Here is a 19,268-nt window from a genome sequence, read left to right on the forward strand (position 1 = left end):
CGATACGAGCTGTGTAACTTGCCAAGCATAATGCGAAGAAGATCGATTTGTGCTGACATAAGCAATCTCGAATTTCTCGACGCTGAACCCCAATGTTACATGATATCCGACTCCGCACGCCAATGTCAGCCGCAATCCCCTGCACGCGGGCCACCGCCCAGCGTGTCGCCTTTCGCGCCATACGATGCAAACGGTATGCAAGCACCGAGACGGTCGTAGTCGACGCCGCTCCCGCAACAGCACCTCCTCCGCCCGCCAAGCGTGAACAACGGTTACCACGAGAGGATCTCAGTCAGCGTCTGCACAGGGCATTGTACCCAGAATACTATGGCGAGAACGGCCAGCCCATCAATGGGGCATTGAAGACACACACAAGGCGGAAACAACCGTCCAAACCCATAAGTGCAAAGTGGGAAGCCGTAATGAAGCAAAAGAACGTAAACCACGCATTGAGTACGCCTTTCCCCTCTCCATACCCCTCCACACATACACACCACCTTCAATGCTAACCCCCGCCAACCCCCCAGGTCACCAATTCGGCGTCCCAGTCTTCAAGCCATCCGCCCGCAACATCAAGAAAACCTGCCCGAACCCCATCGCCGCCGTAACCGCCACGCAAATCAGCATGCTCGACCCCACCGGCGCCCGCACCCGCCTCTTCGCAAAAGACAACCCGGAATGCGCACGCGTCGGCGACATCCTGCTCGTCCGCCAACGCTCGGGCGACCCCTTCGCCGGCGTCTGCATCAACATCCGGCGCCGTGGCGCCGACACAGCCATTCTTCTGCGCGGCCAGCTCACCCGCGTGGGCGTCGAAATGTGGTACAAGATTTACAGTCCGCTGGTCGAAGGCATAGAAGTTGTTCAGCGGGCGGCCAAGCGCGCCCGACGCGCCAGATTGACGTATATGCGCACGGTTAAGCATGATCGCGGTAGTGTGGAGAATGTGGTAAGGATGTATCTGAGGCAGAAGGCCGCGCTGGGGACGGCCGAGGGTCAGAAGAAGAAGGGGGGTGCGGCGGCGATGACGGGTGGGAAGAAGAAGGTGGGTAGGGGGAAGAAGAGGTAGGTCGTGAGTGCTTCTGGGTGCATGTGGGGAATATGGAAGGGAGCATTTTTTGTACGGATGTGTACAGTATTGTATCATGAAATCAAGGGGCCTTGTGCCATGCAACAAAGATGAATTTGCAGTTTGTGATGTTAGTTTATCAAATCTGTTGAAATGCTTTGAGGGACATGCTGTGTTTTGTACTTTACCCTCGTTTTTTTTCTCTGCTTCTTCGAAAATATAATATCTTAACACTTTGGGTACTTTGTCCGTGTTCTCATCTTTGCATCTCTTTTCTTTATATTCTTTCTTTTCTGTACTTCTCTCCTTGACATGGAAGCATTGCTCGTGTCTCTATGTCATACTCTATCAACCTGGCAAAACGTAGGCCTTTCTGAGTTTGTCGGTTTTGGGGTGCTTGATTTTGGCCGCTTGGGTTTGGTACTGGTGATTATGGATGTGTGGATTGTACGTCTATGGAATTGTGAATGTGTGTAAGTTGTGGGATAGGGTAATTTGGGAGGAGGGAAGAGGGTTGTTTTGGCGGTCATTGTTTTGGTTTTGTGGTTCTTGGTGTTTAGGGTGGGTTGGAATGAAGTGAAGTGAGAGTGATCCAGGTTCCTTATCATTGTAGTAGAGGAAAATATAGAAGAAGAAGAAAAAAAACCCATCGCGCTAACCCCCTTGGCCAGTGAATACAAGAACTCAAGCCAAGATTCACACACTCAGCCTCTCAAGCCTTTCGATCATCTCATCCAGCTGACATACCACATCGTTGTACACGGCAGATTGTAGGCCCTTGTTGCTGAGCTTGGTCCCGAACCCAAAGTTACATTCAAGACATTTTTGTGCGATTCGCTGATACTCTGGACCCAATGGGGCCCCTCGGTCTAGAACAAGTCTGCGAGCAGCGAAAACTGGATTGTTTTCATCCCTGTTCGTCATCTTTTCTTCAATCGGCGTCCAGTAGGCGATCTCGAGCATTGCAACACCGAGGAAGAATAGTGTAGTGTTGTTGATACCGTAACGTGTTTGTTCTGAGATTGTTCCAGTGTCTTGCTGTATATCCTCCATTTGACCATCTGCTGTTGTAGCGGGTCGCGATATCTGTGAGTTGAAGTGTAAGGTCTTGAGGGCTTCGACGTTGAACGAAGATCTTGATCCAAGATAGCTGAGATCTCCTAAGCGCCATCGCTCAGGAAGCCAGGGGGTGTCATTGTATTGTAAAGTTGCAACGGCCAGTCTATGTGCTAGCTTTAAGCGATCCTCGGGTTGTAAAGCATCGTACACCTCCTGTCTGAGTGCGTCCTGAATTTTAGATATGGTAGAAGATGCCGAGTTATCCAGTTGTGGTTTTGATTTTCTCTCCTTGAGGTAGAATAGATGCTTGTACATCTGCGCGCTGTCCAAGTAGCCAATACATTCCTTTGCCGACTTTAGTAGCCGTGCCTCATAACACTCTCGCAAATAGTCACAAATACTCTTCGTCTTGCAGAGATCAACTCCGAATGTGAATAGCGTACCAGGAACATCTGCGTTGGGTACTTTCGCTGGAAGTGGTGATGTAGATACTTGAAATTGAACACGCCGAGCTTTTTTCTTAGGAGCTGAGTCTTTCGAAAGATCACAAGATGCCTTTTTCTTCAAGGTCTTGGAAGAACTCGACACGACAGGGTTTAGTAGTTCGAGTGCTATTTCGGAGCACATATCAAGACTATCTTGGATTTTGGGCGTGTCTGGTAGTGTGTCTGCGGATATACTTGTCGATTGTACGAACAGCCAGATTGTAGATTCAGGTAGCAAACTGAGGGCAGTTAGCATATACCAACAAAATCCATGTATAGATTTACCAAGAAGAATTTACATAGCTGGATTCGCGACAAGATATAGCAAGATCCAAGGTTACATCATGTTTCGCATCAGCATCAAGGCATAGCTTAGCGTCATGCCCGCAGTGCGTGGGCTGATTGCAACGCCAAGCCCCACAAAGAGACTCGTGAAGCTTTCGAGAAACGGTTTGAATAGTTTTGAATCGACTGGGCAATGGGACATGCTGGATACAGACACCTGAAGGAACTTCCTGTTGCTCGATAGCAACAACTTGGGACCGCAGCGAGATTAGCTCACTGTTCCGATCTCGTAGGCTGGTTAAACATTTGTCGTATCTCGATTTATTGAAAGTAAACTTCAGCGATTTGCTCAAACGTTTGTAAACTGACCTGATAGACTCAGTCTATGACACAATTAGTGCGTGATCATAATATGCTTGAAGTCAGGACCAACCGGTAATTTCTGGCTCAAAAAGGGCTCAAAATTCTCCAGTTCTGATGCGATTTCCTCGAGATATCGACTAATATGTTGAATGATCTCCCTGCAAGCGTCATAGTTGTCCTGAAGTACTGCTCTGAATCGGTCTTCGGTTTCTTGGTTTGCCCAACGTCGGTTATTGCATTCTTCAAGATCAAGCTTCACTTGTTTCTTGATTTCCATAGAACGCAGTAATAACCGTACTTCGTTGAAGAAAATTACTCTGATGGCTTTAAATTCCACAAAAACATCTTCGAGCTCTTGATTGCAGCGGCGGAATGTGCGTATCTTATCACGTATGATTGAGTAGGACTTGACAACTTCAAATAGGATAGGCAAAACGCCAACTGCCAGGCCCGCTATCTCCAAACCAGACATCCTCGTGGAGATTTGAACAGAAAGAAAAGAGAAGTACGGAAGAATAATGTGGCAGCCTGATCGCGGCTGGAGATAGTTCTTGCGAAAGCGCCTCATCATGCACAGCCCCGCTTCAGCTTCAGCCCCGCTTCAGCCCCAGCCTGATATGCTGTTGATAAACGGCAAAGTAAACTCTTTGAATCTTTCAGTCCATTCTGTTCTGCATGTTACACCCCTGAAACCGTGCTTCCAAAACTCGGATCATTCTTTTCACCTTCGGGCCTCACAGTTACGAGCGATACTTGATGCGAAGTTTGATCAATGACTTCAATCGCTTTGAGCTCACAGAAAAACAGGGAACACATTGAGAGATGGCAGCAGGAGATATCTTCGAAGCCAGAGGGAGACCATGGAATTATAGCCCGCATGTTTGATACATGCCTCGGGCTGCTTCGAAACCTGATACAACACTCCAGTCCAACATGGATCACAACACCTGGACACCGCACGCTACGGCAAGGCTACGCCACATTACAACTCTGGGAGCACGGTCATGGGGTGGTTGAAGGAAAGCTTGATGATCACCTCAAGCGATCAACGGAAGTTCGACAAGCTACCATCGAGACCCTGATCCATTTATGCAGATGTCTGATGGACGGTGAGTCAAATACCCATTTATGCGACGGGAGGTACTGATTAGAACAGGAATATCGAATTTCGTCTTAGCGCAAATGAATGATGACTCAGTCCGGCGTCAGCACGCAGCAGCCTCAGAGCTTTATAGTGAATGGAAATGGTACTTAAAAGCTGCCGACGAGAGCTCAAGCGAAGAGGAAAGCGACAGTGGCGATGATCATGAAGAAGAAGACAGTCTACCAACACGAGTAAATGTGATGATTCGCAGAGCGAAGACGTACATAAACTGCTTAATTGGTCTTGGTACTGCCTTGGAATGCCCAGCTCCGGATGAATCCCACGATGATGAGCCTGGCGTGGTAGGGGTGGGCCCACGTTTTGCGCAGGACTATCACACTGATCTCATACAAGCGAAGTACCCAGAGGCTGAAATACATTTAGTGCAGGTTTTGGGCAAAATCAGCTGGTCGCGTTTCTTACGTATGCAACGTGAGCGCGAGAACAATACCGCTGCGGCGCCTGAGCTACAGGGCCTACTAGCACCCCTTACTACTAAATCCACTGGCTTTAGTTCTGAATTTCAGGACTCATGGATTGGCACCTCTCTCGCAAAATCAAAGCCATCGTATGCGGAATCGACTGTATCGTTTATGACGTGCGTATCGGGTGGCGAGCGAGTCCGCATCCCACCGCTGCCAGCAGAAGGGAAAAATGGCCGACCCTTTGAGTGCATCGCGTGCGCAGGACTCATACGGGCAAAGAATAATCGCGAATGGAGGTATGTTGAACCTCACAGTCTACCAAGCTTGTACTGATTTTGAGCAGGAAGCACCTCTTTAGCGATTTACAACCTTACAACTGCTTCTATCATGAATGCCACTTCAATGCAACCGCATTTACTAACCTTCAAACTTGGAAAGATCATCTAGAATTCGAACACAATTTAGGACCTGCATGGGAAGCGATTAAATGTCCACTTTGTTTGAATCTTACAGGAGACGGAAAGAGCGCCATCTTAACACATTTTGCGAGACATATGGAAGATGTTGCTCTTCTGGCTCTACCACCTGCAGTAGAAACGTATGCTGAGTCAGAAGTAAGTTTGGATAGGCCCTTTGATATCAATGAAGTGAAGTCGACACCCCCAAGGGAGTCGGAACCAGCTCGATCGCCAAGCAACCCGCTCTCGTCGCCGCATTTAAATGCCCAACCACGACCACAACCAGCTGTTCCACCCCACAATTGGGACTCAGGAGATTCGCCGAATCCACAGGAGATCAGTGAACTCTTAGATATGGAAGTCCTTGAGCATGCACAAAACCCGTCGAAATGGGCATCAAAAGAGTGGCCTGTTCAACAAAAGATCAAGGAACTTTTGGACAAGAAAGTCCACGAGCTCGAACAGGAATCTATCATTAAAGGATCAGAGGAGTGGCAGAATCTTCACTTGTACGTTTTGAGTATTATCAGTCTTTTGACCAACAGGATATGCGAGTATAGTTCAAAAGTTTCGGACTATGAATTAGAAGAGTGGCGGAACCTACAGAAAACCAAAGAACCCTGGGACGAGAGAAGACAAAATTCTGGCCAGAAACCACTGAGTATTGTTGACTGTACTCGATACCCCATTAAAGTAACCAAGCGGACGTTTGAAGGTGACACTACTATCATCAATGGCTACCTTGAACTCGAGTCTTTCACAGGAGGCATATATCTCATGGTTTTCGATCAAAATAGGCCTCATAACGAGTTACTACGACAGCAGCTAAGTAAGGGCATTGAATGCCGAAGGGTGGGGGAAAGAAGTCTTCTCTGTGCCCAAAAGAACGGAACGGGACTGTTACTCGATTTCGAGGTTTACAAGCACTGTGTAACCGTCCGGATGCATATTCAAGGGGCAATATACGACGCTATACACGCATATCAAATAGACAGGACTGATGAACCAAGCGAGCTGGCTTCTCCACTGCATACGAACCTTACGACTCCACCAGAACATGTCCCAAACTCGCCAAGTGCCACCGATGGTAATGCATTACTAGCTGAAAGCCTTGAGGAGCCGTTTCTGTCTACGTCTCAACCCTACTTGTTGCCATCTGACTCAGAACCCAAGTCGCCATCCTTGAATCCAGATGTAGAAGAAAAAGCATCACCGCCGGCCGGAGAGTCGAACGAAACCTCAATGCGCAGTTCTCGTCTCCGCGCGAAGCAACCTCAAGTGGAAGTTTCCTTGACAAACGATTCTTTTTTTGGCCAGCACCAGGACCTTGAAGGATCAAAAGGAGAAACTCAAGGCATATTAGAATATTACTCTGAGGATTTGATTGACGTCAAAACTGGGAGAATATGGTCCAGCGAGATCTTCGAAGCATCATCCAGCCAGTCAAAGGAAACAAAGCCCACCAAATCTGATATAGATGATGTGACTGAAAAGGGAAAGCCGAGAAGAGTTGAACAGCTTGCTGCTAATGTGGTTTGGTATTGTTCAGCCTGCTACGATGGCCCATATGGGTCTTGGAACAGAGTTTGTACCGCTTGCGGCCACGCCAGGTGTTCCATTTGTGTTGTAGAGGCATGTTCATGAGTATAAAGATCATGTAGTCTTCTTAAACGCATCGTTTCATGCTCATGATCATAGTAGGTTTGAGCTTTGCTACACTTGAGATTTTCAGGACTTTTATCACATACATTACTAAGGAAGGTAGATCTGATAACCTCCTGCCAACTTTATAGAAATCTTTCAACTCTACTGGATGATTGTAGATCCTCTGCTGTTGCCATACGTGTTCCGTCTTCTAAAAAAAAGAAGTTTCAGGGGTCTACGGCACTGCTTTTCTGGTTCTCAACATGGACGTGACTCGACGATTACATACCCTGCCAATATCTCTTCCCTATGTTATGCTGATCGGATGCTCCCTGAGCGTGTATTCCGGTATATAGGTCTCTTCAATATGGTTGCAATGATTTGCTTTATGTCCTCTCAGCGCAAGCGAAGTCTGTGCCAACGTCTTGCTGAAAATATTTCCTTTGAACTATACGATTGCGAAACTGATTTCGGAGGTCCATGCTTTCCAGGGTGTTTGATGTAAATATGAGACAATCCACAAGGCACTTCCATGTCTATCGGGGATTTTAGTAAGACATGGTGCTTTTAGTAATGACCTGATTCGGTCTTCTCTTAAGCCCCGTCAGTATCGAAGCATCTGGATCTAATGTATTCTAGTTAGCTGAAGGCTTGAATCTAGATAGGAGAAGTCAGTGAAATAGGCGCAGTGTGTATCTGGAAATCTCTGATGGCGAGACTCCAGCGGCTGATCACGCATTCAAACATAAAAATACAGCTTGTGAATAAGAATTGATAGGAGGGAATGAAAGACCTTTTGGCAATGAATTGGCTACGGATATTTAAACTTTACTCAGGGATACTTTGCAATAAATTCAATCAATCTAACAAGGAAAATGCGCCGCATCTCACCGTGATTACAAATTACTACATTCTATCTGTACACCCTCAATCTATCCCAAAACACCCCTACTGTCTATCCACCAACCACTTCCCTTCGGCAAGACTATCCTCAAACCCCTTCATATCCTCCTCAGCAAGACTAACCAAAACCTCATAGGCCGCAGGTTCCCTCCCCTCTATATCCCTCTTCCTAGGCAACACCACGATACCGCCCTCACTCACCCAAGCCGCGCGCCGGATAGCAGCGGGCTGGGCATCCGCAGTGCCAGGGATACACCACTCGTGATCAGCGCCCATGTGCTGCCAGCTGGTAATATAGAGATCAGGACCGTTAGTGAATTTGAGACACGACTGATCGATTTGGGTGGGATCAGCGAGAATCTGATTGAATTTCCTGCCAATCCATTTTTCGTCGACGCCGTGGACAGCGTCGTCGATATCTGTGATGAAAGAGGCGAGATTCTGGATGTTGATTTGGAGGCGGGCGACGCTTATGATGGGGAGGAGCATGTCGTGCTCTACTTCGTCTTCGAAGTCGGTTTGTACCGACATGTTTTGACATGTGATGCTATTGCCACTTTTGAAAAGGTCCCATGTGGGCATCCTGGAGGCTACTAGGTTTCCTAGGTAGTCAGAGGATGAGAAGGGCTCAGGGAGATGTTTTCGGAGGTCGACAATCACGGCTAAGGTTGATTTGGTGTTGCCGACCTCGATAAATTTTGGGAGGCGGGCTTGGATGATGTTGGCCCAGACGACTCCTGCTAGGGAAGCGAAGTGGGTTATGTGTTTCTCTGTGTGCTGAGACATGGCTTTACTGAGGCTAGTGATGACTGAACTTGGGAAGCGAAACATCTTTGTGACAACTTTGTATGGCAGCTCATGAAGTGGATTTGCTGTACGTCCAAGTACTTTTTCAACCTGTGGATCGGTAGGCTCAACGTTCAACTTTCGTGCAAGGGGAGCGAGGTCACCCCTAGCAAGATTGACATCTATAGCACCATCCTTTGTGATTGGCTTTGAGCTGATCTTACTGGGTTCTGTTTCTTGAGTGAATCTAGTCAAAGATTTCACAGCCGCACTCCACACCTCTAGGATTCTCGCGTTGCCAGATCCGTCAGTGATAGCGTGATGAAACCAAATACTGAGGACTAGGCCTTCAGGTATAAACGTTGCGTGAGCAGCAAAAGCAGGCAGTGGACCCCTCTTAAGACTAGTCATTCGCTCTGCATATGGGTCATCATCATCTAGCCCAGGATGGTTGTTAATCGAAGCAGGGCAAAAGACCTTCGAAGGAAGATTCTCTGGTGAGAAATACGTCCTTTTCAGAGTGTGGTAGTGATAATCGGTGTTGGTGGTCTCATCTAAGTTTACAGTGAAAATGCGAACCGCTTCTGCTTCTGGGTCGATAGGATCGGGGAAAAGTGTCTGAAGACAATCACTGGCGATGAATGGCATATTTATTGTTCCAGCAAGGTAAGGGAATTGCTTCAACACCTCCTTGAAGCCTATGCGGAGTGAATTGATAGCTTCATCTGCGCGTGTTGTGTCAGGGAAAGGGAATACGATATAGTAGCGGCCGTATGTGCGAATGTGTGATTGTCCGTCTAGAAAGGATAAACTCAGCTCTTTCTCGTTTTCTGACATCTTTGTAGCTGGAATTCAAGGTCTAGAGTAACTAGCTACTTCTTTTATCGGTCCTAGACCGTATTCGGATAGGTTCAGGGAATTTCTACAGTATGTGTAGTCAATCAATGGGTGACTACCCTGTTGTCAGGAAGAAAGAGGTAGGAGGATTATATGTGTATATTTCTATTCTTTGTGTAATATAACAAAGCTGGGCAGTCGTAATGAATCTAGTTTGTCGCGTTTACTGTTGTTGACTAACATTGAAACGTTACAAACAATGTAGTTGTCACTGGAATGCACAACATCGCGTTTACCCGGTGAAAGTGAGCTCTTGATTCAAAGTTTTGTTTGATTGGTACACCCGAAAAAGCAGTAAGCTCTTTTATGTTTCAAACGAGCGACTTCAAAGCATTGGGTTCTATGTGAGATTCCACAGTAAAGACTCAGTTTTCGACACGCTCGAGTGCAATCATGTCTGCTTCATCGACGTCTTTGCCTAATACACCAGCTTTCTGCAATATTCCAACTGTCTTTTCAACAACCGCCTTGTCGACACCCTTAACCTGCTGTGAGAACTTTACAGTCTTCAGCCATTCCCTGGCGTCTTCTTCCGAGTAGTCGAGCTTCGTGATGATAAACTTAATAGCCTCTTCCACATTTTCCTCAAAGTGCTTGACGCCTTTGTTCACCTTTTCCAGTACATCCTCCAGCTCTGGAGCGAGTGAAGGCTTACTGCCGCGCTTTGGCGTGAGAAGATGGTTTGCCGCAACAATCTTCCACGACGACCAGGGAGTGTAGATCTCGCCAATGCGCTTGATCTCTCCGTTGTCGTAGTAACGCTTCGAGGTGAAGTGCTCCCACATAAAAAAGTCTGCTGTACCGCTATTGACGGCATCGCGCAAGTTTTTGAACGTGTTGAGTATCTCCACAGGAAACGGAGGGCTACCGGAGGATGCACTCAGCCAGCCCTGCTGGTCTGCCAGCACGAAGCTCATCACATAGCTTCCGCTGCCAATCCTTGAAACACCCACCTTTTTTCCTTTCAAGTCTTGAACGCCCCTGAGCTCATCCCGCTTCGCCCCAGTTGAGATGGCCCAGCATAGTGGCGTTTCAACATATGTACCGACTATCTTGAAGCCTGCATCTTGTTTGGCAGCTTGTGCTTTGCCTAGTGCTGAGATCCAGCCTTCTGTCAGGCCTACGGCAAGATCAATCTCACCAGCCTGGATGGCGGTGACCATGTGACCGGTGCCAGAAGGAAAAGGAATGAGATCTACATCGAGGCCGTGGTGCTTCTTTGCAAACTCTAGTGGGGTGCAAAAGTGCTCTGAGTAGTTAGTAATAAAGCCTCCCATCTCTTTATTGAAGCCTACCGGGCACAAAGCCAGCTCGTAGTGGTGCCATGGTTGTCGCTTTGATGGAGAACCCGCGGAGGGGTTGAGCTCTTGATGCGACGGGGAAACGTGCGAGGGACAATGTGCGAAGCATTGCTCCAAATCTCAAGTACGTATCTTGTCAACTGGGATGTTGACTAAAATGCCGCGACTCAAGTAACCCAAGCTAAGCCTGAGCATAGGTCCAGGGTTGAGAGGGGTAGTGCCGGCCATCAGGTTAGACCATTTGTTTGCCATCACGGTGATCAGCTCAGCAGATCGTTCCGACATCATTCCGACCAGCGTCGGAACCTTCCTCTTTCTGTCGCTACCATCGCATCAACGTCTGGTCTTGATTACGACAGCGTTCCTACGTATGCTTACTTGGTTGTTGCGGGGATACCCTGTACACCAGCATAGTGCCCACCGTTCTATTGGCCCCTCCCTCCAGCACCTTGTGCGATATTTCCACGACTCGGAACCCAAACCCAACGCCATGACTTCCGATGCAGATAGGATATCGATTAGAGCAAGGACAGTAGCGGTAGTAGGTGCTGGGCCTTCAGGCGTGATAGCAGCAAAGTACCTGAGAGCCGAGAAGGCATTCGAAAAAATTGTCTTGTTCGAACAGAGAAATCGACCTGGGGGAATATGGATCTACACTGGCGAGCAGCGAGACGAAAACCTCTTTGACATACCCCAGACCAACCCGAACAAGGACTTTCAGAAACCGGAGTGGCAGCCTAAAGATAAGGCTACCAACGGGGATGTTGAAAAAAACGGCGCCGAAACTATATCCAAGGTTCCCTCTTTCCTATCGCCAATATACGAAAAACTCGAAACCAACATCCCACGTGGATTAATGGGTTTCCAAGACCTCGACTGGCCATCAGACAGCCAACTCTTCCCTACACATGAAACAGTCCTAAAATACATCGAAAAATACTCCGCCGACGTCCAAGATATAGTCCAATACTGCACTCAAGTCACCAACGTCGTTCCCACCGACCCAACCAACCCCGCCAGCCCATGGGCCGTCACGACCAAAAATCTCCTAACCAACAAGTCCACCTCCGAAATCTATGACGCCGTCATAGTAGCAAACGGCCACTTCATCGTCCCCTCCATCCCTTCCATTCCCGGTATCCAAGACTGGGCAGCCCACCACCCAGGTCGAATCACGCATTCAAAATACTACCGCCGTGCCTCAGACTTCACTTCAAAAAAAGTAATAGTAATTGGCAATTCTGCATCCGGCGCCGATATCAGCGCTCAAATCGCCTCTACTTGCACCCTCCCCCTCCTCTGGTCCACCCGCTCCCAATCCCTTTTCAGCACAACCCACGGCGCCGCCTCAGCCGACAATCGACGCCGCGAGGTACCTCCTATAAGCCGCTTCTTGCCATCAACCCGCGGTGTTGAGTTCGCAGACAGATCTCAAGCCCACGACATTGACGCCATTGTCTTCGCTACGGGGTATTTTTACAGCCTACCGTTCCTGGAATCCGTCGAGCCAAAACTGATTACTACGGGGGAAAAGGTTAACCATACATTCCAGCACTTATTCTACGCCCCGAGACCAAGCTTATCTTTCCTAGCGCTGAATCAGCGTGTAATCCCTTTTCCTATTGCAGAAGCACAGGCTGCGGTGCTCGCGCGCGTGTATGCCGGTCGTCTTGATCTACCCCCTCTTTCGACGATGCGCGCATGGGAAGAAAGTGTAGAAGAAGAGATGGGTTCAGGCCGAAATTTCCATCTGCTGAACTTCCCAAAGGACGGGAAGTATATCAATGAGATGAGTGCTTGGGCAGCACAAGCGGTGGAGAAGGAAGGATTGGAAAATGGGGGGAAAGGCAAGAAACCACCGGTTTGGGGAGAATGGCAGTTTTGGTGTCGAGAGCATTTTCCGAAGATTAGACAGGCGTTCGGGGCTAGGGGCGAGGAGAGGAAGGAGGTTAGGACGTTGGAGGAGTTGGGGTTTGTGTTTGGAGAGGATAGAGTGGAGGGGAAAGTTGTATAGATGGGTTAGAGAGTATACATAGACGGGATAGACGGTATAGAGTGTTGGGAAATATGACATACATAAGTGAGCAGCAAATATGATCTATTGATCCCAGATCTTCGTAATTTACTCACGTACCAAATCAATCCCGTATACACAAAACATCTATGAACACGAGCACCCATGTGGTGAATAGTAGACTCCCCACCCCCCAACGCCGTGGCTATGCATCCAAATTCAGAAATCCATACCATCTGGATAAAAAAAGTAGGGGGGCTACTATCTCCTTCCCTTGCCTTGACCTGCACCACCGGCACCACCGCCCATTCCAGGCATACCGCCCATGCCGCCCATCATTTTCATCATAGCACCCATATCCATGCCGCCCATACCTCCAAGAGCCGAGAGATCCGGCATGCCGCCTCCACCTCCTCGTCCGCCGCCAAGCATCTTCATCATAGCTCCGAGATCCGGCATACCACCTCCCGCTCCGCCCATGCCTCCTGCGCCACCCATACTCTGCATGCGCTTCTGCATGGCGGCGAGTTGTTGCTGCTTGTTTCCGCCGCCCATGGCGCCCTGTGCCTTTTGCATGTTGGCCATGCCGCCCTTCATCTTCTTTGCCATGCCTGCCATCATGCGGTGCTGTGTGAGTAGTTCCTCAACTTCGCGCACTGACGTGCCTGAGCCACGGGCTATACGGGTCATGCGAGTCGGCTGGTCCACGAACATCTTGCCGTCGGATTCGAGTTCTTTTTCAGTCATGCTATCGCAAATGTAGATCATACGTTTAAGCTTGGCGCCACCCTCTTCATCGTCCATGCCTCCCATCATGCTGCTTAGTCCAGGAATCATGCCAGCCATCTTGGAGAGAGGACCCATCTTCATGATATTGGAGAGCTGGTCGCGGAGATCCTTGATAGTGAAGATGCCTTGAGTAATGTGCTTCATTGTGTCCTTTTGGTCGAGCTTGAGTGATTGGACGTGCTCGACAAGACCTTGTACGTCGCCCATTCCTAGCAATTTGGAAACAAAGGCTTGCGGGGCAAAGCGTTCGAGATCCAACATGTGTTCACCGTTACCGAGGAAGACAATAGGGGTATGTGTTGCTGCGACTGCGGAAATAGCACCACCACCTGCTGCCGCACCGTCGGTCTTGGTGATGACAATGGCTCCAAAGTCTGCTGCCTCCTTGAAAGCGCGAGCTTGAGATTCAGCAGCCTGACCAATAGTTCCGTCCAGTACCATGATAGTCTGGTCGGGCGTGACGGCAGTCTGAATTTGCACCATCTCGTCGAACAGGTCCTTCTCTTGCCTGTGTCGTCCGGAGGTATCCACGATGATGATCTCAAAGCGCTCTTTCTTAAACTTCTCCACACCTTCAGCCGCTACTACCACAGGATCCGTTTGCGTATGGCTACCATAGTATGGGATCTTTGCTTTCGTAGCGTTTTGTTTCAACTGATCAAATGCACCGGCACGGAATGTATCTGCGCAGACCAGACACGCCTTGAACCCTCTTGCCTGGTACCATCTCGCCAGCTTTGTACATGTTGTCGTTTTACCCGCACCCTGAAGACCAACAAACATGATGACGTTTGATTTTCCCTTTCTCGGCTTAAAAGGCTCGGCATGCGGATCAACCATCTTGACGAGCTCATCAAAGACGGCCTTTTGAATGAGGCGCTTCTTGTTGACGCCGGGCGCAAGGTGCTTGAAGTCGACGGCGCGCTTTATCGACTGTCGCAGATTCATGACAAGTTTGACATTGACATCGGCTTCGACGAGGGCGTTGGAGATCTCCTTGACCATGGAATCGAAAGCCTTCCGCATATTAGCCACCTGTTAGGTATTGCTGTTTTGTCAAGTGCGCACCTTCTCGTCGAGATTGGGCGACCTCGTGAGGTCTGTGACTGCGGCATTGATGCGCCGCCCGAGATCTTGGAGCACCATAGCAGCGGTTGCGTAGGGAAATTATTAGAGAGATGGGGATGTAAGGCGTGGGGGGTGGTCGGTGATGTTCTCGCGGTGTTCTGTGGGGAATGCAAGCATGGCGGGGCGCGCTTTGCCCTGCCGTCGGCCTTTTGGCTCCCCTAACGCCGATCATCTGGAACTTTTTTCTGCGACCGCGCGGTGCCTTTCAACGTCCAACATCTACGCAATTACAGCCACAATGGTCAACACATCTTTGAAGCGGAGACGGACCGAGGACCAGCTCAGAGGCAAGGTACCCAAAAAGGAGAAGAGAAAGATCAAGAAGCAAAAGCACTACCATAGTTCGTCCGACGAAGAAGAGGGTGCTGCGCGCGACGCTCCAGCACGAGGAAGCAGCCAAGAACCAGACGAGCCATTCCAGCCCTCGGGCGCCAATGCGACTCTTCCAGGAAGACCGGAACTTTCTAAGCAGCAGTTGAGGAAGCAAGCAAAATTCGAGGCAAAAAAGGCAGCGCAACAAGCAGCCGCGGCAGAGGAATCTTCAGCCAGCGACGATGAGGATGAAGCAGAGGATGCCGCGCCATCGAAGAAACCTGAGCCCAAGTTCAAAGCCAGCATACAAGCAAAGGCGCCTGTAAAGTCTGCGCTGAAGAAGACGGCTCCCGTCGACCATACAGCCCCATTACCAAGCGATGCCGAAGATGACGACGAAGACGACTCTGAACCTGAAGCCGACGAGTTTTCCATTGCCGACTCAGAATCTGACGCCTCAGAAGCTTCTTCCGTCTCCGAAACCTCTACCGCTGCTGCGCGCAAAGTCCGCAAGCGCAACGACCCTGAGGCCTTTGCAAACTCCATCTCGAGAATCTTGGGCTCGAAATTGTCGACGTCAAAACGAACAGAGCCTATTTTGTCGCGCTCGAAAGATGCGGCAACAGCGAACCGCGAGCTTGCCGACGCGAAGCTTACTGAGAAGGTGCGCCGTCAACTAATTGCAGAGCGCAAGGCTGCGCGGGACAAGGGCCGCATTAGGGATGTTCTGGGACTGAATGACCCCAGCGTCAGCACGGAAGCGACATCGACAAAGGAGAGGGAGCTCAGAAAGACGGCACAAAAGGGTGTGATCAAGTTGTTCAACGCAGTGAGGGCGGCTCAGGTCAAGGGAGAACAAGCCGAGAGAGAAAGCAAGGCGGGCATGGTAGTCGGTATGGACAAGAGGGAGGAGAAGGTCAAGGAGATGAGCAAGCAAGGATTTCTCGACATGCTCACTGGAGGGCAGAAGAAGGAGCAAATCATCGAAGTATAAAAGCAAAACAAGGGTTATTTAGAATGTTCATGATACCATATACTATACAAGCGTTTTCCGAGTCGTCCTCTACGCTAGTGCATATGCAAGCGGAGTGTTTATGTTATACATGCTTTGTACCAAATGTTGCGTATGTACGAAGAACCGAAAAAATGCCACTCAGCGTCGTATCTGGCACTTAAGCTGGGACCACCAAATCAATCACTGCTAGATCCCATCCCACATCTCGATCAAACGGACCTAGATTCAACATAATTTGAGCGCTCATTTGCTCTCGAAATCACTGGCCTGCAAGTTTCTTGTCATGCTCGGCAACCGAACTACCAGCCCATCTAGCTCCTTGCTCATCTTGACCTGGCAACCCAGTCTGCTCGTCTCAGTGAGGCCAAAAGCCAAGTCAAGCATGTCGTTTTCGTCATCGTCGGGCTCTTCCATCTTTTCGTAGTAGGCCTCGTCTTCGACAATAACGTGGCAGGTCGAGCAGGCGCATGAGCCTCCGCAGGCGCCCTCCATTTCTATGTCGTTTGCTTGGGCAATGTCGAGGAGATTGTCGCCATCGGCGACTTCAAAGGTCGAGGAATGGCCGTCCTTGTCTATGAATGTGACCTTTCGTCTGGTACTGTTAGCGACCGGGTCTGTGAGTCAAGAGTAAACGGTGAAGACGCACTCTTCCCCAGGCTTAGGAGGGTCGAGGTGACCGTGGCGGGGTGCATGACTGGCGGAGAATTGTCGGCTGTTTCGCAGCCATGAGGGACTTATTGGAGCGGCTACTTTGATTTGCCATGGTAGAGACGTGGCCGCCCTCTGCGTGTGCATCCCTCTCCGGCATGCCATGGGCGCCCAATGGCTGGACAATGTCAGTGGAGTCGACAAGGCGCTTCTCGCGCCTGCTATCCGCCCCTCGGCCAACATCCAGCAAGCTCGATTCGCCGCCATTGCGGGTGTATGTGATCGCTCAATTGAGAAGATGGCGGAGCTTAAGGGGCGGAGTGCGCAAAAGAGCGAGTGTTTGCTGGGATAAAAGTAGAAACAAATGAAGCCGCCGATAAATCCGAATGCCGTGAGACGTCGACGACGAAATGTTGGCAGCACAGACCGCCCCACCCTGGTCCCTCTCTTTGAAAGCGCATGCATCCACCACCAGCACTCACAAAACAAAACCGACAGCGGGCACCACCATAAGGCCCTTCCTCTCCCCCATACCCCGCCTTCACCATGGCCTCCTCACGCGATGCCCCAAACCCCCTCCGGCCATACTACATCCCACCTTCCATTGGCCCGCCTCCAGAGGTTCCGCAGAACCAGACCGTCTCGTCACCACTCCCGCCCGCTTTCAAGCCTGCCCCCAGCAACAAATCGAGTTTGGGCAGCCAGGCACGCGACATTCTCTCAGATCTCGACTATGATGCGTACTTTCCAGAGACATCGCCTACAATAGCCGGACATGCAAAGAAGCTGCTGGATCATGCGCTGTGGAACTACACGAGCGTGCTGCTTGCCCAGCCATTCGAAGTAGCGAAGACGATACTGCAGATCCACGAGGCCAAGGGACAGCTTTCCGCACTCAAGGATGCTGGTGAATGGGGCCACAAGAGAGGGCCAGGGAGCTTTGCCAGTGGAAAGTTTGAAGATGTAGGTACTCTGTCAATGGCACCCCAGTCTGACATGTGAATGTGGGCTAAATGACCGTGCAGTTTCCGCCTTCAGATGAAGAGTCTGACGAGGACTCTCCGGGATACTTCACCACAACAGCACCACGCGTGAACCCCACTTCGCCATACTCGCCCAACGACTCGCCATCGAGGTCCCCACGGAGGCGCCATCGACGACTCGATAGTCGATCCCCCTCGCGGACACCAACTCAACCCCCACCATCATCGCTAAGGAAACTAGAACTCAAGCGGGCAGACTCTCTTCTCGAAGTAATAGGGCAGTTATGGCAAAAAGAGTCGGCTTGGGGAGTGTGGAAGGGCACAAATTGTACCTTCATCTACAACTTCCTGCTCAAGACGACTGAGGGCTGGTTTAGAAGTCTGATCTCAGCGCTGCTCAACATACCAGACCCCGGGCTCGTGGGGGCAGCAGGAAGTGGCATCGGGGGTCTCGATGTGCTCGACAGCCCTAACCCATTGACATCCCTCGGCGTCGCTGTAGCGGCAACAGCCATTGCCGCCACCCTCCTCGCACCCCTCGATCTAGTGCGAACACGCCTGATCATCACACCCATCTCCTCCTCCCCACGCTCCATATACCCATGTCTCTCCCTCCTCCCCTCTCTCTCCGTCTCCCCCGCTCTCCTCCCCGCAACCATAATGCACGCCTGCGTGCCCACCCTTGTCTCCTCATCCACCCCTCTCTTCCTCCGCTCAACACTAAGCATCGACCCCATCCTCACCCCTGCCACCTACTCCTTCAGCACTTTCCTCTCCTCCACTGCTGAACTTTTCATCCGCCTCCCTCTCGAGACAGTTCTCCGCCGCGGCCAGGTCGCCGTCCTACAAGAATACGAGGCACAGCGGATCGCACAAGAATACCAGGCCCCACCCAGCCGCTCAAAGAGCCCGGCTTACGGTCTGGACAGGCCAAGTAACGACAACGGATTCGATACTATTGTGGACCCCGGCCAGTACAGAGGCGTCCTGGGTACCTTGTGGTTCATTGTCCGTGAGGAAGGCATCTCAGTCTCGGGTCCTAGCGCGGCTAAAGCAGCAAGCGCAAAGGCAATGGGGTTCTCGCGACCGCCGCGTACAAGGAAGGGTCAGGGCGTGCATGGTCTCTGGAGAGGCTGGAGAGTCGGTGTTTGGGGCTTGGTCGGTATTTGGGGCGCTGCTGCTTTGGGTGGAGGTGGAGGCGAATTCTAAAGCGACGATATCGCGATTAGAGTTTGCTGCCGCTGTCTATTGAGTGGACAGCATGGGCTTTTATGAATTTTTCGTTGTTGCTTTTTGCGTTGCTGTTACCATCAGCGTATGCGTATGCTAGATACACCAACCGCTCTTCGCTGGCGTTGTTGAAAGAATTTTACCCATTTGTACTTGATTTTACTGCAAAGTCGAGATAGAAAATGGTTTCTTGTGACTGTCTGATGTGCTACTTCTCGTTATACTGAACGCCTCGGTAGAGATCAGGCTCCCGGAATGATAGTTGGTATATATGTTCAGTCTGGTGTTGATAACGCCAAGTGTGTTACGAAGACATTTTACACAAGTCCT

The 19,268-nt window shown here is 50.2% G+C and overlaps 10 protein-coding genes across 10 annotated transcripts; 5 read left to right on the plus strand and 5 right to left on the minus strand.

Annotated features, from left to right (window-relative positions):
- The first annotated feature begins 104 nt into the window (after window positions 1-104).
- On the plus strand, window positions 105-1,208 carry PSV08DRAFT_221117 (mitochondrial 54S ribosomal protein bL19m). Its single transcript, XM_014226544.1, has 2 exons — window positions 105-453; window positions 528-1,208. Exons 1-2 carry the CDS (start codon window positions 123-125, stop codon window positions 1,067-1,069), a joined length of 873 nt encoding a protein of 290 aa, XP_014082019.1. The 5' UTR covers window positions 105-122; the 3' UTR covers window positions 1,070-1,208.
- A 444-nt stretch (window positions 1,209-1,652) lies between these two features.
- Window positions 1,653-3,768, minus strand: PSV08DRAFT_221118 (uncharacterized protein). Its single transcript, XM_014226543.2, has 3 exons — window positions 3,332-3,768; window positions 2,899-3,281; window positions 1,653-2,852 (listed from the first exon to the last, which is right to left on the minus strand). The coding sequence occupies exons 1-3, from the start codon at window positions 3,731-3,733 to the stop codon at window positions 1,766-1,768; spliced, it is 1,872 nt and encodes a 623-aa protein (XP_014082018.1). The 5' UTR covers window positions 3,734-3,768; the 3' UTR covers window positions 1,653-1,765.
- Window positions 3,769-3,919: 151 nt separating this feature from the next.
- Window positions 3,920-7,097, plus strand: PSV08DRAFT_361332 (uncharacterized protein). The gene is made up of 4 exons (XM_066093010.1): window positions 3,920-4,370; window positions 4,418-5,126; window positions 5,174-6,770; window positions 6,838-7,097. Exons 1-4 carry the CDS (start codon window positions 4,034-4,036, stop codon window positions 6,916-6,918), a joined length of 2,724 nt encoding a protein of 907 aa, XP_065949346.1. The 5' UTR covers window positions 3,920-4,033; the 3' UTR covers window positions 6,919-7,097.
- A 783-nt stretch (window positions 7,098-7,880) lies between these two features.
- PSV08DRAFT_177429 (uncharacterized protein) lies at window positions 7,881-9,458 on the minus strand (the record flags this gene model as incomplete). The annotated part of the gene is made up of 1 exon (XM_014226541.1): window positions 7,881-9,458. One exon carries the CDS (start codon window positions 9,456-9,458, stop codon window positions 7,881-7,883), a length of 1,578 nt encoding a protein of 525 aa, XP_014082016.1.
- A 313-nt stretch (window positions 9,459-9,771) lies between these two features.
- PSV08DRAFT_200387 (uncharacterized protein) lies at window positions 9,772-11,035 on the minus strand. The gene is made up of 2 exons (XM_014226540.1): window positions 10,814-11,035; window positions 9,772-10,767 (listed from the first exon to the last, which is right to left on the minus strand). Exons 1-2 carry the CDS (start codon window positions 10,926-10,928, stop codon window positions 9,884-9,886), a joined length of 999 nt encoding a protein of 332 aa, XP_014082015.1. The 5' UTR covers window positions 10,929-11,035; the 3' UTR covers window positions 9,772-9,883.
- A 235-nt stretch (window positions 11,036-11,270) lies between these two features.
- Window positions 11,271-12,833, plus strand: PSV08DRAFT_388675 (uncharacterized protein; the record flags this gene model as incomplete). Its single annotated transcript, XM_014226539.2, has 1 exon — window positions 11,271-12,833. The coding sequence occupies exon 1, from the start codon at window positions 11,310-11,312 to the stop codon at window positions 12,831-12,833; it is 1,524 nt and encodes a 507-aa protein (XP_014082014.1). The 5' UTR covers window positions 11,271-11,309.
- A 69-nt stretch (window positions 12,834-12,902) lies between these two features.
- PSV08DRAFT_200392 (SRP54-type protein) lies at window positions 12,903-14,768 on the minus strand (the record flags this gene model as incomplete). The annotated part of the gene is made up of 2 exons (XM_014226538.2): window positions 12,903-14,639; window positions 14,691-14,768. The coding sequence occupies 2 exons, from the start codon at window positions 14,766-14,768 to the stop codon at window positions 13,095-13,097; spliced, it is 1,623 nt and encodes a 540-aa protein (XP_014082013.1). The 3' UTR covers window positions 12,903-13,094.
- Window positions 14,769-14,964: 196 nt separating this feature from the next.
- PSV08DRAFT_289093 (Rrp15p-domain-containing protein) lies at window positions 14,965-16,099 on the plus strand. Its single transcript, XM_014226537.2, has one exon. It carries the CDS (start codon window positions 14,989-14,991, stop codon window positions 16,054-16,056), a length of 1,068 nt encoding a protein of 355 aa, XP_014082012.1. The 5' UTR covers window positions 14,965-14,988; the 3' UTR covers window positions 16,057-16,099.
- Window positions 16,100-16,320: 221 nt separating this feature from the next.
- On the minus strand, window positions 16,321-16,890 carry PSV08DRAFT_350396 (2Fe-2S ferredoxin-type domain-containing protein; the record flags this gene model as incomplete). Its single annotated transcript, XM_014226535.1, has 2 exons — window positions 16,321-16,669; window positions 16,724-16,890. The coding sequence occupies 2 exons, from the start codon at window positions 16,888-16,890 to the stop codon at window positions 16,321-16,323; spliced, it is 516 nt and encodes a 171-aa protein (XP_014082010.1).
- Window positions 16,891-17,201: 311 nt separating this feature from the next.
- Window positions 17,202-19,217, plus strand: PSV08DRAFT_200398 (mitochondrial carrier domain-containing protein). The gene is made up of 2 exons (XM_014226533.1): window positions 17,202-17,688; window positions 17,751-19,217. The coding sequence occupies exons 1-2, from the start codon at window positions 17,272-17,274 to the stop codon at window positions 18,915-18,917; spliced, it is 1,584 nt and encodes a 527-aa protein (XP_014082008.1). The 5' UTR covers window positions 17,202-17,271; the 3' UTR covers window positions 18,918-19,217.
- The last annotated feature ends 51 nt before the right edge of the window (window positions 19,218-19,268 follow it).

This window comes from Bipolaris maydis (assembly GCF_028858645.1).
Source record: "Bipolaris maydis strain C4 unplaced genomic scaffold PSV08scaffold_5, whole genome shotgun sequence".
In the NCBI taxonomy this organism is placed as follows: domain Eukaryota; kingdom Fungi; phylum Ascomycota; class Dothideomycetes; order Pleosporales; family Pleosporaceae; genus Bipolaris; species Bipolaris maydis.